We start from the raw sequence: 21,530 nt of genomic DNA, 5'->3' as shown, positions 1-21,530 counted from the left end.
AAGGCTCCTAACAGTGTAAAAAGGTCGTGTTTTTTTGGAGACTCTTTACAGTGTAAAAAGGTCGTGTTTTTTCGAAGGCTCTTAACAGTGTAAAAAGGTCGTGTTTTTTCGAAGGCTCTTAACAGTGTAAAAAGGTTGTGTTTTTTCGAAGGCTCTTAACAGTGTAAAAAGGTCGTGTTTTTTCGAAGGCTCTTAACAGTGTAAAAAGGTCGTGTTTTTTCGAAGGCTCTTTACAGTGTAAAAAGGCCGTGTTTTTTCGAAGGCTCTTTACAGTGTAAAAAGGTCGTGTTTTTTCGAAGGCTCTTAACAGTGTAAAAAGGTCGTGTTTTTTCGAAGGCTCTTTACAGTGTAAAAAGGTCGTGTTTTTTCGAAGGCTCTTAACAGTGTAAAAGGTCGTGTTTTTTCGAAGGCTCTTAACAGTGTAAAAGGTCGTGTTTTTTCGAAGGCTCTTTACAGTGTAAAAAGGTTGTGTTTTTTCGAAGGCTCTTTACAGTGTAAAAAGGTCGTGTTTTTTCGAAGGCTCTTAACAGTGTAAAAAGGTCGTGTTTTTTCGAAGGCTCTTTACAGTGTAAAAAGGTCGTGTTTTTTCGAAGGCTCTTAACAGTGTAAAAGGTCGTGTTTTTTCGAAGGCTCTTAACAGTGTAAAAGGTCGTGTTTTTTCGAAGGCTCTTTACAGTGTAAAAAGGTCGTGTTTTTTCGAAGGCTCTTACATGACTCACTCACCTCGCTCAAGTAGTTGGTGTCTGTCATGCTGCACTGCTAGTGGTTGAAAAAAGTTTATTACTGTTTAAAACAACAATTGTGTTATTACTTTCAGGAAGACACAAAATAGATAGAAACAAAATAATCACTTCATGCATCATACACACAAAATATTGCAACTGGCAGTAAATAAGACATTGCATTATTATTATTTATTTTTTAAATGATTAATTTTTTTGTTTTTAAAACTGACAAACCAACATGCAAAAAAGATAGATGGCCTTAGGCGTGCTGTGTTGCTGGAGCTGCAAATAACAGCTGAAACTCACACTTCTTATCTGCAGAATCACAGCATCAGAGTATGAGTCTAAGGTCATGGACATACAGAGAGACGCACATACAGATCAATTTTATTCTTATATTTTGCACATAGTCTTAAATGATAAATTTTAATATTTCACATTCACACACACACACACAGTAAGATCTCACTAAGTTTATTTTTGTCAAAGTCTGTACAATTACATTTCGCAGTAAAACCTTGTTTTGCATAAAGAGGAAGTTAAAGTGTGGAAGTTCATCAACTCCACAAGATTCACAGAAACACACTCGTGTAACACTGATGCACAAAACATTTAAGATTTTAAGATTCAACATTTGACCTTTTCTCGCGTTGACTAGCTGTCCAATCAAGTGTAATTTAAAAAGCTTTCCGTTTCATGTATTTTTTTTTTATTTTTATTTTATTGAATGGTCGAGCTAATTTTGGAAAGTTGAAGTCCAGGGGCTGTGTTCACAAAACATTTTATCTTAGCCCTAAGAGTTCTTCTAAATAGCAGTAAACGTTTTCTCTTAACCTATTCACAAAGCGGCTGAGAGCAACTTTTACTAATAGAGAGAAGTCTTAGGCCGGGGACACACTGCAAGCGTGTCGTGAGCGTCTCGGCTGCATGGCGTGTCCGTTTTTATTTCGGCTCCCATGTTAACCGGTTAGAGCTTGCATACTGCCTGCGTCAGCCGAGCCGCGTGGAAAACGCGTGCATGCTTCAAATAGAAGAGACGCCTATTTTTCACACGACACGCGAGCGTGTTGGAAGCGTTTCCAGGCAAAATAGCATAGGAAAAGATGTTTATATGCCATTTTGACACGAATACATAATAATAAATGACATTTTCATGTTTGAAAGTCTGTAGGTTAACATAAATGCAGATATAAAAAGGCCTAATTGTAATAATAAAAAAACAACATAATTATCGATTTTGAAATATTAAACCTGTCAATACAGAACTAAATATTCTGTAGCCTATTTTGCCGTCAATGCCATAAATATGTATGGTCAATAGGCTACTGCCGACGTTGTCTTTGCTGTATCAATAGGCAGTATAATTATATTTAACATGAAGTATAGGGCTTCCCTGTACATTAATACCAGCAGCAGCGCCACGTCAGACACGTTTCTGGTGTGCAAAGACAGAGAAAACACCACGCAGCCGCCTTGAGAGAGAGACCACAGATGCTACACAGTGATTTAATCGTAGAAATAGTGTAGAATGAGGTATCATGTTGCCATATTCAAAGATTTAATAACATCAGATGGTGCTCTGCTTTAAACTATATTGACCCCATTGAGTTTCATATGGAAAAAAATACTATGGAAGTAAATGGGGTCGACTGTTCTGTTACCGCATTCTTCAAAATATCTTCCTTTAAGTTCAACAGAAGAACTACAGGGTTGAAACAACTTTGTTTGAATAAATAATGACAGAAATGTCCCTTTTAGTTGAACTGTATCCTTTGAGGTCTGATGGCGTGAATCGTTTAGATCAGCTTTCACTAAAGAGACAGAACATGCAGAGAACCAGTTGAGCCTGAAGACAATCATTTGAAACCAAACCAATGCGTTGTCTATCAGTGATGAATAAGGTCTTTGTTAAAGGATTAGTTCACTTCAAAATTAATTGAAAATCTATCTATTGAAAAATAAAGATTTTATATTTTTTAACCACAAATTTGTTCAGTGTTGTGATTCTTCTTCACTGCATATGACGTCATCACGTCTGAAAGGTCACGCATGTGACGTAGGTGGAAGTACCGACCCCCGTTTTAAAATAAATGTGCAAAGACTAAATCAAACGGCTTTACAAAAAAAAAAAAAAAAAAAAAAAGGTTAAACAACCATGTCAGACATGTTTTAAGTTGGAGGAGAACATGAGATGGAGTTTCAGCACTGGGTCAGTCCATGTGCATAACAGCCGTGACCTTTCCAACGTGAGGACGTCACATGCCATTAAGAATCAGTAAAATGTTTTTGTTTTTTTCTTTAAAATGACAAATGGCTTGTCTATATAAAGCCTTATTCGGACTAGATTAGTTTAACATGGGGACGTGGGGGTAAAGTAATTATTACCAGAGGTTCTCTGTGATTTTAGTCCCGTCCGAATGTGCCATCTCGGTAATCATTACGGTCAATGTCAGTAAAGATTACCGAGACTTTTACCTTCTGTAAAAAGGTCCGGAAAAATGACCTCGGGTAATACTAATCCCGTTCGAATAGACCCGCTGTAAAAATGTATGGTAAAATTCCATCATTTCCTGTTTAAAAGTTAAAAAAGAGCACTTTTTGCGACCATGGAGGCGCTTGAAGCATTCGGTTGCGTTGTAGGTGGTGGGACAAATCTGTGGAAAATGTCCAGTATTTTCCGCATATCATTTAAAGCAAAAAGAAGATCAAAAGCACTTATTAGAGGCACAACACATTTTAGCTCTAGGAAAGTGTCTATTACCAACACAATCCAATCATAATCGTTAAACTGGACCTAACTGTTTGTTAAAACACACATATATATTGGAGACGGAGTTCAGACTGGCGCTCCGGTTGTGTGTTTGCTCACGTGATAACGGTAACGTCATACGCACATGACGTCAAGGAGGTGCGTAAAGCGAGTTACTCCTCCCACTTCTGCTAGTTTTACTGAGATGTCTTATTCCGTGCGAATTGGCCATTAATATTACAGACGTCCTGAGGTAAAATGACTTTACCCCCATGTCCCCATGTTAAACTAATCCAGTCCAAATAGGGCTTTAGACCCTATTCCTCTGGGATCGTGCAGAGCCTCTGAAGGCTTTCCTTTGAAACTGCATTGATTTAGGCCTTCAACCGCTGGTTCCCATTGAAGGCCACTATGTGGAGAAAAATCCTGGAATGGTTATCTCCTAAAGCTTAATTTATTTTCCACTGAAGTAAAATATCAGGGAATTTTCATTTTGAAGTGAACTAATCCTTTAAAGGGATAGTTCACTTTAAAATGAAAATTGTCATCCTTTACTCACCCTCAAGTGGTTTCAAACCTGTATGAATTTCTTTTTTTTTCAGCTGAACACAAGGATATTCATTGAAGATATTAAGATATTTTGAAGAATGTCAGTAACCAAACAGTTAAGTGGAGCCATTGACTTCCATAGTAGGAAAAAAAAATACTATGGAAGTTAACTGTTTTGTTACTGACATTCTTCAAAATATCTTAATATCTTCAATGAATATCCTTGTGTTCAGCTGAAGAAAGAAATTCATACAGGTTTGAAACCACTTGAGGGTGAGTAAAGGTGACAATTTTCATTTTAAAGTGAACTATCCCTTTAACCTGGACTTATTTGTGAACGACTCTTTACTGCAGATAAAACCATTTTTAGACTTGAACATGTAAAATAAAAATAAATAAAAACTATTCAAATATGTAAATTATCTGTGACTTTTTTTGTAAATACATTTTCCTAAAGTTATATTCAAACTCTCATTGGTGAGCTATTCTTATAGAGGTAAATTCTTGTTTTGAACACAAGAGGGCTGCTGTCTGCTGAAGGAAGTTTTCCTCTAGAGCAGGGGGACCCCAGACTCGATCCTGGAGGGCCACTGTCCTGCCGAGTTTAGCTCCAACCCCAATCAAACACACCTGAAACACACCTTTATAGGACATCGTGAGACATTGATTAGCTGGTTCAGGTGTGTTTCGTTGGGGTTGGAGCTAAACTCTGCAGGACAGCGTCCCTCCAGGACCAAGTCTGGGGACACCTGATCTAGAGCGATCGATCGCGTGATTCACTCAAGTGTTTGGTGTCAGTAATGCTGCACTGCTGATTGAAAACCATGTTTGTTACAGTTTAAAACAACAGTTGTGCTAATGAAAAATGTTTTTTTGTAAGAAACTCCCCAAAATGGATGAAAACAAAATAAATAATTACCTGATGCATCGTAAACACAACATATTGCAAACACAATAAATATTACAACTGGCAGTGAATAAAGCATTGCATTATTTTATTTTTTATCATACACTTGTTTGTCTTTGACAGTTTGACACTGATATGTTTTTAGAAAAAAAAGATAGACAGATTAGGTGTGATGATAAGAAGAGTGGAAACTTCTCAGAAATAACGAAGTGTTGCTGGGGCTGCAAATAACAGCTGAAACTAACACTTCTTATCAGCAGTCACAGCATCAGAGTATATGAGAGGACATACAGGTCATGGACATACAGAGAGACGCACATGCAGATTAATATTATTCTTATATTTCACATACACAATCGTATGAGATGCATTTTAATATTTCACATAAAGAGGAAGTTAAAGTGTGGAAGTTCTTCACCCCCACAAGATTCACAAGAACACACACACACTATTCTCGCCTTAAGACGTTCAAACACTGATGCACATTAACCACAAGCGTCCAGAGATAAACCACACACACACACACACACACGTTCTCTACCCAACAGATGAAACTACATCCAGATCTAAAATGAGGCCTTCTGTGGTTTGAGTCTGTTGAAGGAAACACTGTACACATACACAGAAGCATCTGTTTGCTGATAATATTAATCACTAAATATGTACTGTTCTTCTGCAGTTTTATCTACATCAATCAGTGGATTTTGATCTAAAAGCATAGAGAATGAGCTGCTAAAACATTAAAACGGCTCATTAAAGTCTGCTGGGATTTCCTGAGCATCCAAAGTGTAAAACTGAAAAATACCCTGCTCTAAATAAACACTTGAGAACAAATATCTGAGCCGTTCACAAGTGAACTCTCACAACAGTCACAGTTATGAAGTTTTATATCATGTTGTCTGTCATTTGCTCTCTACCCCAGATTTTGTTAAATTCAGTTCATGTACAATAACCGTCTGGTAAATGTGGATGAGTTTTGGGTTTGTTGAGAATCATCACATGAGGGTTTAAAGAGCTCAGAGGAAACTATTGACTCACAAATCAAATTTGTGTTAAAAATGAGAAACTCTTGAATAAAATCCAGTTAATCTCCCATGATGCTCCTCTATCTCTATGGGATTGTTTGATCTTTTAACCTTCACTATAACTGAAATACAAATTAACATGCAGGATCACAATAAACAGAAAAGGTTAAAAATAAAAATATACACTGCACACAACACAACTAAAAACATATTTGATAATATTACATTAATGTTCAGAGATTACATGCACTTAAGAAATTGAAATGCTGTGTTAGCAACATGCTCTTAACCTTCATACACAATGGCCAATATCAGTAATCAGCTTTAACCAAACCTTTATGGCACTTTATATTTATCTCTCATACTCATACAGTAAGAATGCAGCTTATGTGTGTCTATGGCCATGCAGCGGCTGATAACACACCACATTTAATCATGAGCATCGCTTTTGAATCTTAAACAGATTTGTACAATGATCTTTCAAAGTGTGCATGTAAACTCTAGAGATAAGAACATCAGTAATGAGGAAAAGGATCACAGATCAGTTCATTAACGTCTGGTGACGACACCTGCGTATATCACCTCATCCTCCTGCTTAAAAGAAAGAAAACACAGAACATACAAAAAGACAGATTATCATAGAATACAATGCCAGCATTAGTACAAAATTGCTAATAAAATAGAGAAATAGTGTTTTAAAGTCCGTGGCAGATTTAGGCATGGGCACATGCTTGGGCAGCCCCATTATGACAATAATCATGATTATTTTGGTCAATATTGCAATCATGATTATGATCAAATGAGGGCTGTATAACCAAAACCTTATATGAGTAAATTATTTAACAATTGTGTGTGTGTGTGTGTGTGTGTGTGTGTGTGTGTGTGTGTGTGTGTGTGTGTGTGTGTGTGTGTGTGTGCGTGTGTGTGCGTGTGTGTGCGTGTGTGTGCGTGTGTGTGTGTGTGTGTAGAGGTCCTTCTCAAAAAATTAGCATATTGTAATAAAGTTCATTATTTTTCATAATGTAATGTTGATAAAAATATTTTTTTTTTTATAGATTTTAGATTCATTGCACTCCAACTGAAATATTTCAGGTCTTTTATTGTTTTAATGCTGATGATTTTGTCATACAGCTCATGAAAACCCACAATTCCTATCTCAAAAAATTAGCATATCATGAAAAGGTTCTCTAAACGAGCTATTAATCTAATCATCTGAATCAACTAATTAACTCTAAACACCTGCAAAAGACCCCTCTTTGAACTGTCACCTTATCGTGGTGGAGGGGTTTGAGTACCTGAATGATCCTAGGAGCTATGTTGTCCGGGGCTTTATGCCCCTGGTAGGGCCTCCCAAGGCAAACAGGTCCTTGGTGATGGGTCAGACTAAGAGCAGTTCCCAAGCCCATTATGATGACATTAAAAACAAGGGCCGAGACGTCGCCCGGCATGGCGCAGCCTGGGCCCCACCCCCACCAGGCCCAGGGTTGGGGCTCGTATGCGAGCGCCTGGTGGCCGGTCCCTCCCCCATGGGGCCCGGTCGGGCTCAGCCCGAAAGAGCGACGTGGGGCCGCCCTCCTGTGGGCTCACCACCTGCAGGAGGGATCATAAGGGGCCGGTGCATAGTGGATCGGGCGACAGTTGAAGGCAAGGCCCCCGACGACCCGATCTCTGGACACGGAAACTGGCTCTAGGGACGTGGAATGTCACCTCGTTGGCGGGGAAGGAGCCTGAGCTTGTGCGGGAGGTCGAGAGATACCGACTAGAAATAGTTAGGCTCACCTCCACGCACAGCTTGGGCTCTGGAACCACACTTCTCGTGAGAGGCTGGACTCTCTACCACTCTGGAGTTGCCCATGGTGAGAGGCGGCGGGCTGGAGTGGGTTTGCTTATAGCCCCCCAGCTCAGTCGCCATGTGTTGGAGTTCACCCCGGTGAGCGAGAGGGTCGCTTCCCTGCGCCTTCGAGTCGGGGATAGGTCTCTCACTGTCATTTGTGCCTACGGGCCGAATGGCAGTGCAGAGTACCCGGCCCTCTTGGGGTCTCTGGGAGGGGTGCTAGAAAGTGCTCCGACTGGAGACTCCATCGTTCTACTGGGAGACTTCAACGCCCATGTGGGCAGTGACAGAGACACCTGGAGGGGCGTGTTTGGGAGGAATGGCCCCCCTGATCTGAACCCAAGCGGTGTTCTTTTATTGGACTTCTGTGCTAACCATGGCTTGTCCATGTTCAAGCATAAGGGTGTCCATCAGTGCACATGGCACCAGCACACCCTAGGCCGAAGGTCGATGATCGACTTTGTGGTCATCTCATCTGACCACCGGCCGTATGTCTTGGACACTCAGGTGAAGAGAGGGGCGGAGCTGTCAACCGATCACTACCTGGTGGTGAGTTGGATCCGATGGCGGGGGAGGAAGCTGGACAGACTCGGCAGACCCAAACGTACTGTGAGGGTCTGTTGGGAACGTTTGGCTGAACCCCCTGTCAGAGAGATCTTCAACTCCCACCTCCGGCAGAGCTTCGACCAGATCCCGAGGGAGTCTGGAGATATTGAGTCCGAATGGACCATGTTCTCCACCTCCATTGTCGACGCGGCCGCTCAGAGCTGTGGCCGTAAGGTCTCTGGTGCCTGTCGAGGCGGTAATCCCCGAACCCGTTGGTGGACACCGGAAGTAAGGAATGTCGTCAAGCTGAAGAAGAAGTCCTATCAGGCCTGGCTGGCTTGTGGGGCTCCTGAGGCAGCGGTACAGGTATCGGCAGGCCAAGCGGACAGCAGCCCGGGTAGTTGTGGAGGCAAAAACTCGGGCCTGGGAGGAGTTCGGTGAGGCCATGGAGAAAGACTATCGGTTGGCCTCGAAGAGATTCTGGCAAACCGTTCGACGCCTCAGGAGGGAGAAGCAGTGCCCCACCAACACTGTCAACAGTGGAGATGGGCAGCTGCTGACCTCAACTGGGGATATTGTTGGACGGTGGAAGGAATACTTCGAGGATCTCCTCAATCCCACCGACACGTCTTCCTTTGAGGAAGCAGAGGCTGAGGGCTCCATCACCCGGGCTGAAGTCATCGAGGTAGTTAATAAGCTCCTCGGTGGCAAGGCGCCGGGGGTGGATGAGATTCGCCCTGAGTACCTTAAGTCTCTGGATGTTGTGGGGCTGTCTTGGCTGACGCACCTCTGCAGCATCGCGTGGCGGTTGGGGACAGTGCCTATGGACTGGCAGACCGGGGTGGTGGTCTTCGTGACCACCACCCCACCACCACCCCGAAATCACAATGTCACGTGATCATTGATCGATTCACCGATTCATGAACCGTTTGAATCTTTTTGGAGGAACACGGAAGAAAAGACAATGCTGAATGAAGTCGTAGTTTTTGGTATTTTTGGACCAAAATGTATTTTCGATGCTTCAAGAGATGCTAATTAACCCACTGATGTCTCATATGGACTACTTATACATATGGACTCATATGTGCATGTACTGCATATGCTTTGGGAATAAATCTAAAATATCTTAAACTGTGTGTGAAGATGAACAGAGGTCTTACGGGTGTGGAATGACATTAGGGTGAGGAGTTAATGACATCAATTTCATTTTTGGGTGAACTAACCCTATAAGGCCTTTCAGCACATATGAATAAAAATATATTTTATTTAGCAAGCATTTCTGCAAGAAATTCCATTCCTGATAATCATAGCGATCAGCCGACTTCAGATAACCATACATTTTGTTAAAGACAAGCTATGAAAGAAATAAAAGGATAAACCAGATTTGGAAAGGGCTTAAACCCAGCTTTCATATATCAACACCTGTAAGAGGTCAAATGTCACCATGTGTTGGGTTTCCATAAATATATCCAAATGTATTTGTAGTATACTTAGCATAAAATAAATGTATTTTAAATACATTTTAGTATATTTATTTTTTACTCAAGTAAATATTTATCTAATGTATAAATATTAATTTAAACATCACCCTCAACAATGTGGGTAGCGTTGGGATGTCCGTTACTATATTGGGGCATTAGGGGTAATAGACATGTGAACTGCTACTGAATCTCAAGTGCTTGGGTAAGGATTTACTTGGTGTTGTGATGGTGTCAGCAGATTGGGATTGGGAACTAAACATTTGTTTCACAATTTTCTTTACCACTTATTTTTGGGCGGACTTCATTGAACTGTTGAACATTCGTGCTGCACGATTTTTTTCTCAGAACTATATTTATTTTTAGTGAATGTATGAAGTCATTTTTTCCAGGGAAAACACCCAGTGACAGAAACAAAGACCAACTTTAAATCCTAGATTTCAAACCCTGGTGCACCATATTCAACTGGTTGTGTCAGAGTAATGTCATACTTTTAGTGGTATAATTTTTGAAGTAACCCTAATCAAAACTAGTAGTTTTTATTTTGATTAATTTAATAATAATAAAAAAACAGGAAACATACCCGTTACAACTTGTACAAGAACACTAAACACATCTATTTCTCCTGACACAGATTGAATTGAAGATATTGAACATGCGGCCAATGGAAAGACTTCAATTTTGCAAAAACTTCCATATAGTGCAAAAAAGTTTTTATGTTTGCGTTTTTTCAGGCAATTCGAAAAAGGAATATGTTGCAGAACTGCAATGTTTTTTTGCATTTACAGGTCTGGCGTACGTATAAGTCACTTGATCATTATTTAGAGATGGCATGATATGATTGGACAGAAGATGAGACAGACTTCTTTATTAAACTCATAAAAGATAAAATAATTATGGGAATACTGCAATTTAAACAACAAACTGCCACAATTTATCAAGATCTCGAAGCAGATATTAGGGAGAAGCACCTCATGCGTGACCGCTCCCAGTATAAGGGGCTTTCCTTGCCTTTAATGCTTGGATAACCATCGTCTCCTTCAATTAAAAAGAATGGCTGATGCAGTGGCTGTGATATACTCAAACCTATTGCCTGTAGCCATGATTTTTGAAATTACTTATCACAAGAAAAGGAAAAAAAAAGTTTTCATCTCATAACATCGGTTAATGGAAACATTAACCATTTTGCAATAGTTTTTTATCGACATTTAGAAAATATTGCAAGTTTTAATGGAAACCTGGCTATAGACATAAATGATCTTACCGGTTTCTGTTCTCTTATTTTGAGGAACGTCGGAGCAGCATAAGTGATCTCTTCCTCACGAGTCTCAGCTGTTTCTTCTGTAATAAAGGATACATTAAATCAACAAAGTGGAATCACTAAATACATTTTCATCCTAAAAATACATTGTTTGAGAGCTGTATTATTAAAGTGTATTATTAATCTTTATAATACTCAATACATTTTTACAGTTGTATCAGTAGGCACACTTGCCTTCTTGATCAGTTTTTCTCTGCTTCCTGCAGATCCAGATAATTCCCACTGCAGCTACAATCAACAGAGATCCAGCAGCAGCAGCAGCGATCGGCACAATGAGAGATGGAGGATCTGAAGGAGAACCTGAAGGATGATCTGAAGTTGAAGGTGGGTCAGGTGTTGTAGTGGCTAAAGAGAATCAGTCAGTAGTGTGAGTGAATTATTAGGAGAAAGTAGTAGATCTGTGTAAGGTAGCTGACATTGAAGCAAACAAAGATAACGGTGTAGAGGACCCTGGTGCAGTTTACAAAGTAAATAATACAAGAATGTGAAACATGAACTACAAACTTGTTTTACATGAAGCAAAAACCTGCTTCATGTGCATTAAGAACTTGACTGATAACAACCTGACTTGTGGAACAATTGTTGAATACACAACAAAGTACCATGGCGAACATAAGGGCTTATTGCTGCCTTCAAATGTTATTGAAATTATCGTACGAGATTCCTAGGTAAAATTTGCACATGAAGTTCGGAAATACCTAATTTTGATACCCAAATTCCAGAGACAATGTAGTGCATGTCTACATATAGGAGTAATCATTTGAGGCATATTGTATGTTTTATACTAGGGATGGACGATTAATCAAAGTATTTTAAATCAAAGTCACGTTTTAATTCAATTTAGTCACGTGACTCCGCCCCATCGGTCACATCAAGTGCAATTTGCACACAGAAAAATTCAGGAGTAGTTATCTTTATGTATACTTTCTGGATGCTCAGAATTACTATGGTAATTGTATGTTTTACCCAGTTCATATAGGTAAGTTAATCGCTGTTCTTATTGCGCTGCTACACACACACACACACACAGATGGCGCACGAAAGCCCTGGCGCCGTGATCACTTTCACTTGAGTCCTCATGAAATTTGTCATTTAAATGAGATTAAACCCTTGCCAATTTGAACATTCAAGTGATTTGAAACTATTCAAGAACAACATGGCAAACATCTCCATTCAGTGCTCGTGAGCCGAGTCGCGTCGTGTCTCTGACAAACGTTTGTCCTGAAGCCGGATAACTTGCACTTGCGTCCTCACAAATCTTTTGTCAATTGTATGTGCTTTAAGACCTGCTCGTTTGAACATTGAAGCAGTTTTACACCATCGGATGTGTTTTATGTAGGGCTGGCAAAGTTAACGCGTTAATAACGCGTTAACGCAAATTAATTTTAACAGCACTAAATTTATTAACGCTCGTTAACACAGCGCACATTTTCTGTTTGATCCGTAGTTGGAAAAATCGGGATAAGCCATAGATGTAAAGGATGCAGCAGCAAACATTAATAGGGAAAGAAAATGGTTATCATTAATATTCTAAACCAAAAGTGCAGTTATTGCTTATGAGCTACCATATTTTCTGTTTAACCATAGACACCAGAAAGTAAAGTCTGTTTACATTGAGCACATTCTCTGCAGTCCGAGCGCGATGCGTGAATACACTGAAGCTCACTCTCACACATGTCTGAGGTAAATCATTGACACCACCACTTACAGTACGTGTGTTATATTGAACTAAATGCATTACAATCTGCTAAAAATGAATGCACGTAACTCTTCTGAACAAGAACGCTCCGTGTCTCATTCTCACACTCTTCACGTGAATCGAGGCATAGTTCAGCGCGCACACGCACAATACCGAAAGTTCAATAGAGAGCGCAACCTCTCTTATAGGGGCAGCACTATATTCCTACTCGTGGAATATGGACCTCCTCCAGGTATGGTGTGGTTCTGGTGTGCTCACAGGTCCGCATGACAGCTTTCACATTACCAGTTTTTCAACTGTGCTCTTTTCTGAACTAAACTGCCAGTAATACTACCTTTATTTATATTCTTAAAATGAGAGAAATCACTGCTTATTCTGAATTTTTAAGCTAGGCTTAAGAGACATGAACAAGTTCTTTGATAAACATCTATGAACTTTGATACATATCTAGTCTTCATGCTGTTTTCTTGATTATTATTGTATAAGTATTATATGGTTTCACTAATAATAAACATACATTTGCATAAAGCATGCATATTTGTCCATATACCATGTTGATTAGAGTATAAAAAACTTAATTCAAACTTAATTTAAGATACATTTACAACAAATAAAAATCTGCGATTAAATCGCGATTAAAAAAATTATAATCGTTTGACAGCCCTAGTATTATGTTGAATTAATGCCTGATGTACTGTGGCACACAAACACTCATACAGGAGCTCGCACATCACGTAAAGATCGCACAGAGCGCAGAAACTCATTGTCAACACTGTCCTGTGATTTATCACTAAAGTAGTTTAGAAACTCAACTGTTATAGCATAGGTTTGTCTACCTTTAAAGTAACTACAAACCACAGCTACATAATTAATAGAGATGGCATGACCAATTCACACACACACTCTCATTAATGCATTCAAATAAATGTAGGCCTAATGTGTTAATTTATCTGTATCTGATGTACAACAAACAGAAATCTGTAATATTACAACTCATAAACAATAACTGCTGAAAGTGACAGACAGTACTAATGAAACAAGAACCCATGAGTACATGATGTATGAAACCAAGGAACCAATGAAAACAAGGCACATGAACATAGGAAGCACATGACAGGATCACATCAAGGGAACTAGGAGACTAAATTCCAAAATAAAACACATGAAAACACGAACAAAACCTAAAACGGACATGACAATATGTAACACGAACACCATAAAATAATTACGCTATGAGTTAATTGGGATGTCAGTTGGTGAGAGTTTATTGTAAAGCTAAACTGATGTGATGTGATCATTTCACAATACATGTTCCTCTCTTTGTCTAACCATCTGAATGAAATGCTCGGTTCTGAAGCTGATTCTCGATTAAGTTTTCAAAGTAAATCTAAATAATAGAAACCCATTGAATACAGTCCTTTATGGTATAACACTGAAAAAAACATGAGACATGTCCCATGAAATAGAGAGCAACAATTATATTGATAGAAAATTAAAGAAATGTGTCTTGTTTTAGCAACTCGTAAGAGCACTGTTGGGTCTGTATAGTGTCTGTCCTGTTCTTATCTCTTCATCTACTGGGCATCAGTCAGTGGATCATGGAGACGATTATTTGTTAGTGTTGACGTCACAGCAACTCTACTTTCTCCACATTATGACGATATACTATGGCATAATGGAATGTCACAATATTGTAGTATGATTTTAATACATTTGTTCAAGTGAGGTTTTGAGGCCTGAAACGTAAAATATGTTTTTATAATACAATGATTTTTTTAAATTTCAAACGATCAAACACAATTCCAGGTGGTTAGTTCAGGTCCCAGCTAAAGTGGCCAAGGTTACCAAACAGATGAAATATGATTCTAAAGTTCAAATCTTTCTGTAAAACGCTCCCAGAAGCTGTTCTGTCTGAATGAAAGTCAATGGAGGAGATGCCTCAGTATACGAAAATAAAACGCCCTTTTGTGGAGGCAGTTCATCATGAAAGTATATGGCTAAGTTTGCATGAAATATCATTTGGACTGAGCTATATGGGTTTTTATTTTATATGTAAAATTATAACAGAATGACAGGTTTTTATATATGACACTAGAGTCGAGAGGATTGTTTCACGGTCAGTTTTCAGTGTTTTTATGGATTCATATTTTTAATGGAATTACAGTGACAGTGAAATATCAAAGATCACAAATATTATTATTTTTGTAGTATTAAGAAGAATTATAACAATGAAATGCCACATCTGTAATATATAATAGAATGAGCTGTAATTGTCTACTCACCATAGACAGTAACATTGAATCTGTGTTTAGTCACTGAGCTGCTGAGGCTGATCTCAGCTTCATAAACTCCACTGAGTTCAGTTGAGATGTCTGTGATGGTCAGAGATCCAGTCTTCTGGTCCAGCTCCAGTCTGTCTCTGAATCTCCCATCGAGAACATCATCAGGGAAAGAATTGGTCACTCCATTGGTTTTAGCTATAAGAGGCCCTTTAGTTCCAAATGTCCACAGTATCTCATCATCTGTCTGTAGTTCAGTAACATTAATCTGTAGAGTGACAGATTCTCCCTCCATCACTGACTTCAGTTCATCACCAAACACACCTGAAGAACAGACACAGACACACTAACAGACACAGACACACTAGTCTCTCACTAAAGTTGTTTTAATGAAGCTTTAACTGAAGTTTAACCTGTTAATCTGAATCCCAACTTTTGAAAAAATCCTAAGAAATGCATATTCAGACTAAAACAAATACAGTTTGTGAATCCTTTGCACTAAAAGCATAATTATGGTCTCATTTGAAAGCAGACACTGGGCGTCTTACTGTAAAGTCAAAATTTTTTTATAATCAAAAAAGCTATAATAAGCTTCAAAGTTTTGTAAAGTTATTAGAAATTTATTTGTATGAAACATCTTTATGAAAATAAAATTGAAGTTGGCCTTGTAGCAATCTAGAAATGCACAACAGCTAAAGCCACAAGTCTGACCATGTTATATTTCAGATCTGAAGATGATCAGTCTAAAACTCTGAATTTTATTAAATGTTTTACAAGATCGTTTCATGTGATTTTATTTTGAGATATCTCTAAAATATCAACTGATGTTTATTGCCATGTCTTCTCAGCTTTCATTCACTATATTGCCTCTATTGTTTAGAGGTGCAAACTGCCCCATTCAGTTTGTCTCCCCGGCACACATTCACACTTCTGCGGACTGGTTATGGCTCTAATTATTATTCTTTTGTCTGCATTATAATTACTAACGATTCTCTATTCAAACTGTTCTATTCAAACCTCATTTCTAAATCAAACCTCGATCTCACTTTACCCTCACTGAGACTCTATTGAATGCATTTCGTCCAAATAAGCATTTCAGTAGTTTTACATTTAGAAAATGTTCATAAAAATAAAGTAACGTTATTTGCTCAGTGGCAGGTGCATAGGGCAAGCTAGCATGTTAGCTTAGCACACCAGCAAAACAACAATTTATAACATTAAAATCATGTTTTATTCAAAACTTGCTTCATATCACTTTATAATTTATAAGTCGAGTGTTTTATATAACAATATGTGATCTCATATAGCTTCGGGTCAAAAAAACTGAAAGAAAATATACAATGCTAAAAGCTATGTGGAATAGCATTGCATTATAAATATAATCTCTTATGAAAACACCCAACATGGCATAAAGAACACAGCTGTATATTGCCATAACAACCAACCATATATTCCTGCGATTGTGTGTTTATGGTCTTAAAACGTGTCTATCTGCATGAAATAGCGATCTGACGATCTCTGGAAGCAGTTTTGGTCATGTCAGATACTTCCTGAATGTCACATGGTGTGTCTGTTCTTCATCTATTCCACATGGGGTGAATTTTCAGTAGTACAGCTTTCCAGCGCCCTCCGGCTGCCAGAATGAATTGAAAACACAGCACATCACAGTATACTGCGCTCATAATGATACATCCGCGGATTTTGGATAAAGATTTAATAAATAATACTTCTCTGTATAGAAATTTGACTCAAACGTGAGAATCTGTCAATATTTCTCCACATCTGCACACTTTTGAAGTAAAAGCCCTGAGGGAAGTTGTTTTGTCGAGAGTCTTCATGACGACCACAGAGGAGTTTTTTATGAATGGGAGCAAATGACGCGCATATTACAATCAAAAGGTAGACGCCGATGATCATATTCATAACTCCTGGCACATATTAAAGGTAGGGTAGGTAGGACTGATCTAAAACACTTTTGTCCAAATTTGTTTAAACTTTCTTTATATGTCAATACATAATTAAAATGTAAGTACTCTGAAAAGGAGAGTATAAAAACCGAGTGACTCTAGACTTTTTAATCTGCAGTAAACACCGCTCATTATTTTCGTTCGGGACGAAACACATGATTGGCTTGGGCGACTGTCACTCTCTCTCGCTACCATGGCGACCACCGCTTTCGCTACAGGATCTGCTCACGTGCGCGCGCTCGTTTGATTTGAGCAGTTCAAGAGGCAAGACACCGAGGCGAAATAATGGCAGAGAAAGAGCATTCAAACTTCACAGTGCAGGGTTTTACAGTCAGCGAAGGCAAACAATGCAAAAAAAGGAAGACAGTACGAGAAAAGGCAATGCACAGAAAGTCTTTGGATAAACAAACGAGAGTAAATATCTGCGTGACTTTTCAACGATGGCGAGAACTGATGGACCTGAAAAACGACTCATTGCTGGCTGTATTTCTGCTGGACAGGTAATCTTTCATTTTGATTTAAAAAAAAATCGGTTTATGTTTTAATGAAGCATGTATCAAGCGCACATGAAGCTGCCTAATATAGCTAACATAACATTACTTAGCATAAAGTTACAATGTTATACACTTAGCCATTAGTAGATATGATAAATACTCAATATGTTTAACTCAAGTTGATCGCTGTTTGTTGAATTTCGCAAAATTTAACTTTAGATAACAAAATGCATGTGTAAAAGCTAGTACACCGCATCCAGGAGCTTTTTTTAGAGCTAAGTTAGCTTTAGCTGCTGCTAATCAACAATGCTTTCATCATGGAAACTCTTACATGCAAAACACAGTATATGTTACGAATCTTACACGAAATTCATCTTCATGACAGTATAACTGATGTTATTGGGAAAACATGATGCTACCCGTTTTCTTTGACTTGTAAATATAACTAGCTCGTTACCAAATCAAACAAAAATATATTTTACACTTTACCAGTATCGGTATTCTAGCTTGATAGTGAGAACTAAAAGACATCTTATTTGTTTATATTCATACTGATAAAGTTAGATGTTTTATTACGTGATTCTGACATGATGAGCACACTGCTCCTCTGAGGTCAATAATGCGTCTTCCAGCTGATCTCTTAGATCTCTTAGCTGGTCAGTGAGGCGTGTTCATGTGTTTTGGGGGCGTGGCTTTGGAAAGAGCCCAGAAGGGAGAAGGTGGAGTGAATGGAAATAATGAGCTGTCTTTAAAACAGTCCTGAGAGGTCTACAGACACTCAATTTTTATACTTTCTTTTTCAGAGTACTCACATTTTAATTATGTATTGATATATAAAGAAAGTTTTAAAAAATTTGGAAAAAAAGTTTTTTAACCAATTCCTACCTAATAATAAATAATTCATTACATTTATACAGCGCTTTTCAAGGCACTCAAAGCACTTTACATAGAAGGGGGAATCTCCTCAACCACCACCAATGTGCAGCATCCACCTGGATGATGCGGCAGCCATATTGCGCCAGAACTCTCACCACATACCAGCTGATTGGTGGAGAGGAGACCGAGTGATGAAGCCAATCAGGATAGGGGAAAGATTAGGAGGCCATGATGGACAGAGGCCAGTGGGCAAATTTGGCCAGGATGCCGGGGTTACACCCCTACTCTTTATCGAAGGACATCCTGGGATTTTTAACGACCACAGAGAGCCGGGACCTCGGTTTAACGTCTCATCCGAAAGACGGTGCTCTTTGACAGTACAGTGTCCCCATCACTATACTGGGGTGTTAGGACCCACACAGACCACAGGGTGAGCGCCCCCTGCTGGCCTCACTAACACCTCTACCAGCAGCTCCGAGTTTTCCCAGTTGGTCTCCCATCCAGGTACTGACCAGGCTCAGCCCTGCTTAGCTTCAGTGGGAAACCAGTCTTAGGCTACAGGGTGATATGGCTGCTGGTGGCCTATCCTACCTTTAACACATTATGGTCACTATAAGACTTTGAGAATAAAACAGAGATAAAAAAATGTAACTTTAGTCTTAGATCTTTTTAATGATGTATAGTTTGTCAAGGTAATTACTTACATCTGATAGTAATTTTGAGCTAATTTAAGCAAAGAGAGCTTCAGCACGTCCTCGTGAACGTTAAGAGGTTTAAACCCTTAAGTGTCACCCCCCATTTTGAAAATATACATGAAAATTCACTATCCAAACTTAAATGGTTGCAATTCAAGAATGCTTTGGAATATAGACATAAGTTTGGTCTCATTTTAAAGAAGACAGTCAGCAGAGTATTGCTCAAGTGAAATCACTTCATAAAATTTAAGTTTAAAAAAGTTATGGAAGTTTAAATGTACTGTAAATCAAATATACTGTACTAGATATTTAATATTTAATATAAAATATATATGTTACAAAATAATGTGGACTCTAAAATTACTATCAAATCAAAACCATATGTCTAATCAATTTGTGTTCCAAATTTGAAGTTGATATCACAAAAATTGAAGTTCCCATGAGATTTTGTTTAGGCGTTGTACCACAAATAGCCACCGGGTGTCATTGAAATTCCATTGATTTTTTTAAATGCAATTTCCTGTGTCAAATGTATATATTTTTGTGTAAATATCACAAAACAGTTTGCAGATATAGAACCGTGAGACTAAGACCTTTACGACGATATGCGTTTTGTCAAGATTAGAAAAGGTTTTTATTATAAATTAAACAAATATGTTAAATAAATATGAAACATGACAACGCCACTTGGGGAGGAGCCCGCTAGAATAATTTAGAGCACCGTTTCCATGGTAACGCAAGGTCCGATTTCAAATCGGTTTGCACAGGATGTATCTTGAGTTCGTAAGCTTTCAAATGATATATAGTTTGTCAACATTAGATTAGGATAAATATAGGATATATTGTTTTAAACATGCAGTGGCAAATGGGCCCACCGGTGGGCCAGTGACACTTAAGGGGTTAAAGTAGTTTTGAAAAATGGAAAGACAGAAGCCACAGCATGGGAAACAACGGCAGGAAGGAAAGCACGGATATCAGAGTTCACACACCTTCATATAGCTTACAGTTTATGTTTTTGTTTAGTGTTATCAGTTACATAAGTAAATACTTTTCATAGTCTCATCTACAGCTCATAGTAATATGTGGGAATAATCTTCTATCTGATTTACTGATGTACTATTGATATAGACTAACTTCTACCATAACCCCAAAAAAGTTTGTGACTTACCAATCAGACGGCAATAGTACAGCCAGAAAAAAACATGTGTTTTTTCTTTAAACATTTTCTTCGAGCAGCTCTGAGGTTTGAAATGGGTGTTATCAGAGCGATGCGGACTGTGGTAAAATCATGTAGGAAAAGTCTACCTCTACTTCTGTCTTTGTGTCTCAGCTGAGTGAGCATGCGTGTAGCGCGTTGGCGCTGTAATTCAGTTTCACAACAGTGATATTTTTTCACATTTTCATTGGGCTGTGTGTCATTGTGCCAATGAGGCTGTGCTGATTCACACCAACACAATCTTGGACTGGACAAATAACAGGATCAAGAAAACATGACTATTGAGAGTTTGCATTTCTCCTTAAACATTTTGCAATATTTCGGCAAACTGGAAGCAATGGAAGTGGAACAAAATTAGACATCCCTTATGGAACAAAAATATATGGAAATATACTGCAAAATATAATGCCAAATTTGGTGAAAAATGTGTAAACTAAATAAAGTAGTACATTTTAAAGCAGTGAAATCAATTACATACACAGTATGAACTGAATAAATGTAAGTAAAAAAAATTAAGTACATCTGCATGAGTAACTGCATTTGGTACAGTAGAAAAAAATGGAGAAAAATATTTTAAAACCAATATTTATGTGTAATATTAACTGTTTTTATTTGTGTGTAATTCTAATTTCCTCTAAACCTTTGTAAAATACTCCAACCACACTTATTAACATTGGCTTTTATTGTCCATGAGTAATGTTACAGCGATGCAGCATATATTACATTGTTTAAATCCAGTAAACTTAATACATTTCTTCAGTGTTTAATAAATATTAATAATCTTGATTTGAATTCTCCATTATCAAATATTTTGATAAAGAAATTTCCTAAATATATTAAGTATAGGTCTATTTGAAATAAATAATTGGTTATTCAAATACTACATTATTTTAGAGAAAAAAACAAATATAACTAAATTTTATACAAAATGAACTGGAATTTTAGTAAATTTGGGTATGTTCAACTCGAGACATCAAGTAAATGATATTTAGAGATTTTATTAAGTTAATACAGTTAATTATTACCATGATATTTACTAAGCGACTGAATTAATTTTTTAGATTGTAGTCTTTTTGCTAAATACTTATAATATGAAGTATTTATACTGTAAGTAAATATAAGACATATATTGCATTATTTCTCTATAAATGTGTTTATACTGCATGAGTT

The 21,530-nt window shown here is 38.1% G+C and overlaps 2 protein-coding genes across 3 annotated transcripts in view; one reads left to right on the top strand and one right to left on the bottom strand.

Moving 5' to 3' along the window:
* LOC137040008 (SLAM family member 5-like) overlaps window positions 1-21,530 on the top strand; it is a 57,007-nt gene that overhangs the window by 11,394 nt on the left and 24,083 nt on the right. Inside the window, exon 2 of the mRNA XM_067415414.1 lies at window positions 11,341-11,458. The gene's annotated coding sequence lies outside the window, so the exon portion shown is untranslated. The remainder of the gene's footprint in view (window positions 1-11,340; window positions 11,459-21,530) is intronic.
* LOC137040015 (uncharacterized) lies at window positions 5,024-20,668 on the bottom strand. 2 transcript variants are annotated; one of them, XM_067415421.1, is made up of 5 exons: window positions 20,313-20,668; window positions 15,116-15,436; window positions 11,309-11,479; window positions 11,078-11,154; window positions 5,024-6,549 (listed from the first exon to the last, which is right to left on the bottom strand). In XM_067415421.1, the coding sequence occupies exons 1-5, from the start codon at window positions 20,365-20,367 to the stop codon at window positions 6,505-6,507; spliced, it is 669 nt and encodes a 222-aa protein (XP_067271522.1). In that variant the 5' UTR covers window positions 20,368-20,668; the 3' UTR covers window positions 5,024-6,504. The 2 variants fall into 2 exon arrangements, with proteins under 2 accessions (XP_067271522.1, XP_067271523.1); XM_067415422.1 differs by having other exon boundaries at window positions 5,024-6,546.

Source organism: Pseudorasbora parva, chromosome 14, assembly GCF_024679245.1.
Source record: "Pseudorasbora parva isolate DD20220531a chromosome 14, ASM2467924v1, whole genome shotgun sequence".
In the NCBI taxonomy this organism is placed as follows: domain Eukaryota; kingdom Metazoa; phylum Chordata; class Actinopteri; order Cypriniformes; family Gobionidae; genus Pseudorasbora; species Pseudorasbora parva.
This window is presented reverse-complemented; position numbering and strand designations above follow the sequence as displayed.